The sequence below is a fragment of the Solea senegalensis genome, unplaced genomic scaffold, assembly GCF_019176455.1.
Source record: "Solea senegalensis isolate Sse05_10M unplaced genomic scaffold, IFAPA_SoseM_1 scf7180000013932, whole genome shotgun sequence".
NCBI classification, from domain to species: Eukaryota; Metazoa; Chordata; class Actinopteri; order Pleuronectiformes; family Soleidae; genus Solea; species Solea senegalensis.
Window position 1 is genome coordinate 1 of NW_025320918.1, and position 9844 is coordinate 9844.

The following is a 9844-nucleotide window of genomic DNA, read 5'->3' on the forward strand; positions in this document are numbered from 1 at the left end:
TTTTTTTTTTTTATAACTACTAAATACAAAATACTTTTTATTATAATTATGGAAATGAATGACATTTATCACACACACACAAGCACGCTTGCGCGCACACACACACACACACACACAAACGAGTGTCTTGTGACTTATAAAGCAGTTGTTTTCAGTGTCAGTTAATTAAAAATATTTGTTCAGTACGTCCTCCATGACTGGAGCACAGACTCTGGACTGAAATACAGCAGCAGTGTGATGCTTAAATACTGAGATTTTAGACATTTCCCTGGTAATTGTCAGAGATTAACCCACGTTTTTAGGATTGTTAAGTCTTTTTTAACTGATTTACAGTTCGGCAGTGTTCAGCTCGATCCTTGTGTCTCCGGAGGTCTCCGGAGCACAGACTCAGTCTAATACAGTCACATACAGCAGCAGTTTATGCAGCTCGCCACTCAACACTGTCCAACTGTAAATCAGTTAAAAACACTTAGGAACAGCACCACTGATCGCCAGCGGCGAGCTGAATAAACTTCCGCTGTATGTGACTGTATCAGACTGAGTCTGTGCTCCGGTCATGGAGGACGTACTGAACAAATATGTTTAATTAGGACGTGTCAGAATGGTCAGTTATGACCTCTGTGTGACCTTTTCTTAACAATGTGTGTGTTTGTACGTCGCTGACTAAATACTGATGTGAAGTGGTGCAAACACACGTTTGCTGACTTTATCCGACACATTAGCTTCATATATAAAATCCTCTGTAAAACACTGTGCTCCACTGTGCAGCCACCAACAGCACACTTGTCCCTCCACGTTGACATAATACCGCTCTTCCTCCCTCGCCTGCACTCTCGCAGGGACAAGGTGGAGCTAAGGTGGAGCTAAGGTGGAGCTCTCCAAGTAAACTTACTGGTGGGGCGGTAACATTCGCGGTGAAATGCGCATGCTGCCGTCATAAGCGCAGGGAATTCAACATTGCGTGTTTTATCGCCTATACTTACACTAAGGGGGACCACGAAAACATGACTGAGTATTCTTTTTCCACACTTTGGCGACTGGAAGGGAAGTTGGACCTGAGTTACTTTGGCATTCTATAGTCTATTACTGTGAAGTTTCAGTGAAATTTAAATATTACAGATAAGGAACAAAGTGCAAGGCAGCAATAATTAGGCATTCATTTATCAGTTAATTAAAGCAGCTGCAGCTCACAGCTAATTCTAGGTACGCTCTTCTACATTTAAAGGGCTGGTTTGTCACTTTGTTACTACATCATGACCCTTCACAGTCGTGCTTATCACAGGAGCAAGAGTAATGTGAATGGAAGTTACTGTAACTGGCCAAAGAAGAAGCTGACAGCAGTAAAACAAACGCAGGTCCTCCTAATCTGGTATTTTATTTTTTAGGGGCATTTTAAGGTAGACTGACTGACTTTTCTGTGGTGAAATATTAGTGCAAGCATCAGTCGTGTGACTCCTGTGGTGATGTCACTAACTGCTCCTCCGCAGTAATCGGACAGTATGAAAACAGAGCTTGTTTTTTTCATGACTGTACTTTTTGTTCTCAGACTGGAGATGGGCCACAGACCAGAAACAAAGAGAAGACTACATCAGTATTCTCAACGCCTTCATTGACAAAAAAGACAGCTATTATTCCATCCATCAAATCGGTAATGACAGTCAGCCTTTCAGTTCTGTTCAGAGCTCACTCGCTCTGCGCTGAAACTCTTGGCTGAGTGCTTGTTTGTCCTCTCTGAACTCTGCAGCTCAAATGGGAGTTGGAGAGGGAAAGCCCATAGGTCAGTGGTATGGACCAAACACAGTGGCTCAGGTTCTAAAGTAAGTACTACGAAGTACTAAGATTTAAGTATTTTTGGAGTGAAAAATTCAACTTTTTTTCATCAACTTCTGCCATGCATCTGTTTGCAAGTATTAGAGAGAAATAATGAGAAATGTTCTTCAAAGATCTTGTTTTAGCTTCATTTAAATCCACAGATGGGATGTCACAGTGAAAACATGGCTGCCAACAGGGACACCAGGAGAAACACAATTTAGCCACTTCACTCAAGGCTCACTGATTAAAATCTATTTCTTCCTAATTGGACAACCAGCAGAGTCTGTCCCTATGAGTTAAAATCATTGGGGGTTTTTCCTGTGGACTTTGGTGCAGTCGAGTGAGCCATTTGTAAAGCTTTCATTCCATTAAATAGTGAGACAAAGCATCAGTACCTTTTGTTACCTGACTAAAATCTGCTTGTGCTGGTGTCGCTGCTGGCATCCATGTAAGTGTCTTTTAAATGTGTCATTGTGTTGTGTTGCTCCTAGGAAGCTGGCAGTGTTTGATACATGGAGCAGATTAGTTGTACACGTGGCAATGGACAACACTGTGGTCATCGAGGAGATCAGTGAGTTGTAATTTGCTGTCGTATGTCACATTTCGCACGATCAACACAGTGAGTCGATTGTGTTTACAGCAGCAGGATACTGTTCCGTAGTTCTATCCATAACTTATTCTGTCGTGTTCTCACGTGGGCTCACTCGGACATTATCTGAAATTTGAATTAGGGAGCCAGCAGAAGACGTTCCAGTGGATGTCTGGAGCAGCTATTTCAGACAATTGTGCTCTCACATCTGGAACATCACAGGAAAATGCCCCCTGAAAGCAGCTTATGTGACCGTATACAAAAAGTGGACGTAGTCTTCTGATTGCAATACAGACGTCCATTTTGAAGCCTCATGATTTGCTGGTCCTGTGGTTTTAGCAGTTTTCTAAACATACAGTCACATAGTGGACAGTATGAGCTGTCAATCACACTGGTGTCCACTCATATGTTCTGTACTCTCTGGGTTGTTTTTTTTACATGGTAACATCATTTAAGAAATATGACATCACATCCTATTGAATGCTAAAACTAGTTGAGACCATAACTCATTAGGAAAATGTTAAGATTAGTAATAAATCATGTGAGAATTCATTTCATTTTCCCATAGACTTACATTCAAATGTGAAACGTCCATTTTGCAATCATTGGAGTCGCCCCCTGGTGGCTACTTCCTCGTCCATTTTTATTATACTGTTATATACTATTTTATATATGCAGTACCCATTCAATGTTCAATGAACTGACTGGTATTTACTATCCAAACGTTTGAAGCCTGTCAAGCAACACGTTGGACAGTTGTACTCTTGCATTTATAAATAGATACAGTCTATGGTTTAACTGCATAACTTCTTACTGATGTGGTTCAGTGTATTTTGTGTAACATAATGACAACCTGCAGCCTGACCTATGTTGTTGTTAAGCAGAATGGACAGTGTTGTCGTCTGTGTGACTGCAGAACGCCTCTGTATGCCGTGGCTGGACGCTGCAGGAGCCTGTGCAGAAGCAGCGGGAGTCTCAGAACTGAATGGCTGCCTGGAGGGAGCGTGTGCTCTGGCTGAGGAGGAGACGGCTCTGTGGAGACCTCTGGTCCTGCTCATCCCCCTCAGGCTGGGCCTGAGTGACATCAATGAGGCATACATCGAAACACTCAAGGTGTGAATGTTCATACTTTCATACCTACATAATTGTTCTTCACACACACACACACACACACACACACTTGGTGTCCTTTTGAAATGCACGTACCCCTGCATTCAGAACATCGCCGTAAACATCCATCGTCCACCATTTTATCCTCACTGTCGTAAAAACTCACCACTGACGCTCCGCCTCCTGGTCATGTTACATGACATTACATTACATTACATGTCATTTAGCAGACGCTTTTATCCAAAGTGACTTACAATGGATGTGTGTCATGTGTATTTCTTTTCAACAAAGCCAGTGAACACAAGCTGTGGGTCCATGTCTGTGTGGTTTTTCATGCTTCTGTGCTTTTCAAAATAAGAAGAAGAAACACTTGCGTGGGGCCCCTCGCTTGGTCAGAAAGTCATTACCTCTTCCTCACCTCCTTCTGTCTGAAATGACACTATCGCTGCCTTGATCTTATAGCTGGTGCCATGAAGCAATATAATGTTTCTTGTGAGACCTCCTGATTCTGAAGTCTTGTTGCATCACTGTTTTCATCATCATCACTGTTTTTAGCAGGAGTGGAGACAGCCCCCAATCTCCCCACAACAAGCCATTTAACCATCACAATGACTGTGAAGCTGTTCATTCAGATTAGATTAAAGTCCTGCATAGTTCTGCTTAAAAAAGCGTTTACAAGCTTTTATATAGGTCAGATTAAAAGTGTGTTTCTTGTTTGGTTTGTCTCTTTTCACAGCAATGCTTCATGCTGCCACAGTCTCTGGGTGTGATCGGAGGGAAACCCAACAGTGCCCATTACTTCATCGGTTACGTGGGTACGTCTGTGAACCTGCTCTATGTGATGCGTTCACTTTGACCTCATCCATCTCCCACTGTACTGTTCTCTGCTCGTGTTCTTCATCAGGAGAGGAACTCATCTACTTGGACCCACACACCACACAGCTCGCAGTGGAGCCGTGTGACGACGGTCAGGTCCCCGACGACACGTACCACTGTCAGCATCCACCATGTCGCATGCACATCTGTGAGCTGGACCCGTCCATCGCAGCGGTAGGAACAGCAGGGAGACCTTTTTTTTTTTATTGCAGAGCTTTTGTCTCTCACAGTAAAAGCCCACTGTAGATGATGATGATGATGATGATGATGATGATGATGATGATGGATGTGAGACAGCTGATTGTGTCTTCTGGTGTGTGGCCAGGGTTTCTTCTGCAAAACAGAGGACGAGTTTGACGACTGGTGTATGCGCATAAGAAGGGTATGTCTGTGTGTGAACACTGCTCTTCTGTTTGCTTGAATAAAGCATAAATCACATGTCCTCTTCCTCCAGCTGTCCTGCAAAAAAGGGGGTCTCCCCATGTTTGAACTGGTAGACAGTCAGCCATCTCACATGGTCAGCATCGACACCCTAAACCTTACTCCTGGTAAATATTCTGCACGTTTTCATTTTACACATTTACACAAAATGATGTCGTTAAATACTTAAAAACCCTGAAGTTTGATGGGTTTCGTTCACCCTGTCTTCACAGACTTCTCAGACTCGGACCGGTTGGAGCGATTCTTTGACTCGGAAGACGAAGAGTTTGAGATTCTTTCCCTGTGAGGAAAAAGCGAACAATGATTTACTGTTGACGACAGTAGGCGAGAGATTCTCTGTCTCTTCTCTGTATCAGAAGGAAAAGCCGGAGGGGGAGAACAATCTCTGGAGTCCTCTTCAGCTTGTCCAGCTCCAGCTCCAGCGGCATAGTCAGTGTGTGTGTGTGTGTGTCACACAGCGTTGTTCTCTGATCAACTTCCCGATTACTCTCTGTATCCAACGTCGACACCGTCCTGACGTAGCAGGAGCTCAGGATAAAATCTGTATGCACATCTTTACATATATGTGTTTGCATTATGAGTCTTAACACTTCAAATGTTTATTCTGGGCTGATTATGGTGCCTTTCCCAGACTCCATAAGTAAAAATATTGCCATAACAGTTTTATGTTGTATAGAACATGATGGATCATGACGCCCATGGCTTCCGCGATTTGTCACTAATGACTGTAACAGCCTGTAATGAAACCAAAATAAGTCGAGCCTTCACACAACTTGTGTTAATTATTCCATGCCAAGTTTGAACATATACACTTGTTCATTTAAAGATTATTTATTTAATCTACACAATATATAGACATGTAAGAGGATTAAAAATCGAAAAAAATAAAATCCCAACCACTCACTCACTCACTCATCTTCTGCCGCTTTATCCTCATAAACCACATGAAGGTTGATGATCCCATCTGACATGGGGCCAAAGGCGGGGTACAGCCTACAGGGACGTGGATACAACCAACCATCCGCTCTAACATTCACATCTACAGGCAATTTAGAGTCCAGTTTGCCTCATCCCCAGATCTGCATGTTTTTGGTAAAAGCCCAACCAGATCTTTGAAAATTGCCTATTTTTCTTATTTTTCGCAGCAAAAAGACCTTCTGCTTTCAGTCAAGTAATGACGCATTCAAGTGATTAAGCAGCAGCAGCAGCAGCAGCAACATTATCCTTTATGTTCACTCTATGTCCACTCTATGTCCACTCTATGTCCACTTTATGTTCACTCTATCTTGTCATAGATTTGAGCTGTTGCAGGAAGAGGGAAGCAGTGAGTAAAGTCGATTCAGAGTGAGTAAAGTCAAACTCTTACAAACACAACGTGTCATATGTTGGTGAAAACAAGCATTTTTTAGTGGACAAAACAGAATGTAAGGCTGCAATTGCCCAATAGGTTCACATCGTAGCTATTGCTGCTGTGCCGAGGCTGCTGGTCAAACCCCGCAGTTCACTTCCATAGCTCTCCCAGTGGCAGGTTCTGGGCCGTGTTGACTGCATTCAGGCTGTGGGAGGTGATGTCTTTGTGCACGTCTTCAATGCTCTGAGAAGCATCAATTACCTACAACAGAAACATGTGGTTTTATTTAAAGCTGCTGTCAGTGAGTTCACCTTTTGACTAACTTCACATATTTTGCAACATTTGCATCCGTTCATCGGTTAAATTCATTGGCCGACGGTTGGGAAGAAAATAACTGCTGTTCCTGCTTTTTATATACACGCGATACAGTCTGTGCTTAGTGAAGTGTTTACTGGTATACCGAGTACCGTGTTCGCTTTGGCCTCAGCTGAGCGCTTGCAGGTTTACTTGTGCTACCTGTGGAAGTTAACACAAATGATGCAGCAACCATTGACACGAGTGCCACATTTCAAAATCAGCTGTCGTGTTGAAGAAGACATGGATCTCCTACCTGCCAGTTAACTGAAGGATCCTTCATCAGATGTTCAAATTTCTGTTGCACCGCTCTTTGGAAAACACTGGTCTCGTATCGCTCTTCTCCGAACTGGCCTCTGAGCGCAGCCTCAGTGGGACTGAGCTGTAGAAACATCACCAGGTCGGGCTCCGGCAGTCCTACGTCAGGTTTCATGCACCAGTCCAGAGAGAAACCCTGGAGAAGACGGGACGCGTCTAGCTCTTTGTTTTAGCTCATGTATTGATACAGTCTGAACGGATGAGACTCACCGGCTTGGCACTGGTGAAAGCAACTCCAGAGAAGGCGTATCTATCCACGACCAGAGTGACGCCCTGCTCCAGCTTCTTCTTCATCACAGGTCTGTGGGTCAGAAGAATTTGAATATGCAGTCAGTGTGAGCAAAATATAACACATATGGTCAATTCATTTGCAGGAACATGGACTGTGTTCAGTGTGGGTGAGCAGCATGAGAGCCCAAACAACGTGGCCTGTTTTAGATTTATCTGGGGAGGTCATTTTTAATCTATAATTTGGTTGAGCTATATCAAGCCCAGGAGACAATTGAGACGAGTCAATTCTGTCTCCATCAGAAAGTTCAAATGTGTCTTGTGGCTTTGGTTTTTAATAATTTATAAAATTAATTGTCCACTGTTTTGAGTGGGTTTTGGGTTTTTTTTTTTTTTTAAATTAAAACAATCTTTCTCATTTTTCAGCTCCTTAAATGTGAATCTTTTGTGGTTTCTTTGCTCCACGTAACGTAACAAAGCAATCATTCAAACTGAAAAGCTATGTACCGTGAGCTACGAACACAGCGATTTTCTCTGTGGACTTTGGTCTGGGACAGGAAATGATTTGCAAAATGTGGTTTCCAGTTAGGAGAGTGCTGTGACAAATGTATTAAGATATCACAAATAAATGCTGGCAGATGTTTTAGATTTAGGTGAATCATTAAAGTGACTAAAATCATTTTTTCTGGTGTCCCTCTTGGCAGCCATGTTGCCAGTGTTCTCTGTGGATTATGTGTTAGGGTACTCAACCATCATGAATGTAATTAAACACACCTTTGATTTTCTCTCTGCAGTGACATAAACACTAGTAAAAACAAGTGAAACGTGAGAAATGAGGCTGAACGAGGATAAATGTAAAAATGTATGCAGGTTGCCTGCAATGATTTATGAAATCCAGCAGATGTCGCTGTTCAGCGATACACACACATGAACGTGCCACACTCGACAAGGCGTCCTCTACCTAGAACTATTTTGATGATATTCTGCTATTCAAGTATGTTTCTAGCACCATAACAACTCACTGACATGGGAAATTCCATAATGACCGTCTCCATACTGACTTAGGAGGAGGTCAAAAATGTTGGATCAGATGTCGGTCATTTCAAAATGTAAAGCATCTTAGTTGAGTCATGTCAGCTGAGACTGGCACAGCGTCACCCACGACCCTCATGTGGAGGATAAAGCAGTGAAAGATGTCAGAGAGTTACTTGTGTTTCCCTGTAAATCCTTTTTACACACAGTACAGTTTGAGTTTAAACTGTAGACACGGTTTAACACTTTAACATTGTTATTCATTGCTAACGATGACTCTCAGTGACACAGTCATCACTCCCAGCTCCGACTTCCAATGTAAATGGAATGCAGCACACATTACATTACGTGTCATTTAGCAGACGCGTTTATCAAAAGCGACTTACAATGGACAATCAGCCAGGGGTGGAGTCGAACTTGCGACCATGATGTCTTTCGCACTCAGGGTACCGGTCTAAACCACTGATCCACTGCACACGTCTAAGGAGTTCAACACAAGCTGGCTTCATGTCACAACGCTTGTTTACGTTGCTAGTGTCGCATGACGCGAGTGTGTGAAGTCAGTCATCGGAACTACTGTCGATACTTTCATGGTTTTTGATTGTGTCATAACTTACTGTCTATACTTTCATGGTTTTTCATTGTGTCATAACTTACTGTCTATACTTTCATGGTTTTTCATTGTGTCATTACTGTCTATACTTTGGTTTTTGATTGTGTAATAACTTACTGTCTATACTTTCATGGTTTTTCATTGTGTCATAACTTACTGTCGATACTTTCATGGTTTTCATTGTGTCATAACTTACTGTCTATACTTTCATGGTTTTCATTGTGTCATAACTTACTGTCTATACTTTCATGGTTTTCATTGTGTCACAACTTTTTACTTTCATGGTTGTTGTGTCATAACTTACTGTCTATACTTCGTGGTTTTCATTGTGTCATAACTTACTGTATACTTTGGTGTTTCTGATAATGTCATAACTTACTGTCTATACTTTCATGGTTTTCATTGTGTCATAACTTACTGTCTATACTTTCATGGTTTTCATTGTGTCACAACTTACTGTCTATCACGTTCATGGTTTTGATTGTGTCATAACTTACTGTCTATACTTTCATGGTTTTAATTGTGTCAAACTCTGTCTATACTTTCATGGTTTTTAATTGTGTCATAACTTACTGTCTATACTTTCATGGTTTTTGATTGTGTCATAACTTACTGTCTATACTTTCATGGTTTTTAATTGTGTCATAACTTACTGTCTATACTTTCGTGGTTTCTGATAGTGTCATAACTTACACGAGCTCCCAGCGGTTTGCAGAGAAGAGCAGGTGAACCGTGTGGTCCTCCAGCTCACTCTTCTTCTCCAGGTAAGCGCTGATCAGCTGACCGATAGTCGTGGTCCTGTCTGCAGCACAGTTACGTCACAACTCGTTAAATCAACCGTACACCGTATATAACCGTATAATTCTACAATATTACGTTTAAGTAGACAAAGCGACAAAGGACGTCACGTCTTTACCGGGGAAGCGCATCATCTCCGCGGGTCGGCCGCTCTGCTGCAGCGCCTGAACCAGCTTCTTACACTGCGTGGTTTTCCCGGCTCTGTCCACTCCCTCCAGGACAATGAGCGCTCCTCTCTTCGCCGCCATTACAGCGTGTTTGTGTGTGAAAACAACAACAACAACAACAACAACAACAACAGGAAACACTTACCCGCCTTTTA

The 9844-nt window shown here is 42.4% G+C and overlaps 2 protein-coding genes across 2 annotated transcripts; one reads left to right on the plus strand and one right to left on the minus strand.

Moving 5' to 3' along the window:
* Window positions 1–1527: 1527 nt before the first annotated feature.
* Window positions 1528–5735, plus strand: LOC122760681 (cysteine protease ATG4B-like; the record flags this gene model as incomplete). Its single annotated transcript, XM_044015820.1, has 9 exons — window positions 1528–1648; window positions 1745–1817; window positions 2304–2383; window positions 3318–3514; window positions 4248–4326; window positions 4416–4561; window positions 4713–4769; window positions 4842–4935; window positions 5041–5735. Coding segments are annotated over 9 exons (921 nt in total), but the record flags the coding sequence as incomplete, so codon positions are not given.
* Window positions 5736–6328: 593 nt separating this feature from the next.
* Window positions 6329–9844, minus strand: LOC122760684 (thymidylate kinase-like). The gene is made up of 5 exons (XM_044015823.1): window positions 9641–9844; window positions 9418–9526; window positions 7062–7152; window positions 6790–6987; window positions 6329–6440 (listed from the first exon to the last, which is right to left on the minus strand). The coding sequence occupies exons 1-5, from the start codon at window positions 9768–9770 to the stop codon at window positions 6330–6332; spliced, it is 639 nt and encodes a 212-aa protein (XP_043871758.1). The 5' UTR covers window positions 9771–9844; the 3' UTR covers window position 6329.

Bases quoted from the DNA above. Each gene is read 5' to 3' on its own strand.
- LOC122760684 (XM_044015823.1), bottom strand. From the start codon at position 9,770: ATGGCGGCGAAGAGAGGAGCGCTCATTGTCCTGGAGGGAGTGGACAGA. The intron at 6,988-7,061 runs GTGAGTCTCATC...CGTCTTCTCCAG, and splicing joins CTTTCACCAGTGCCAAGCCG to GGTTTCTCTCTGGACTGGTG. The intron at 6,441-6,789 runs GTAGGAGATCCA...TTTCTGTTGTAG, and splicing joins ATCCTTCAGTTAACTGGCAG to GTAATTGATGCTTCTCAGAG.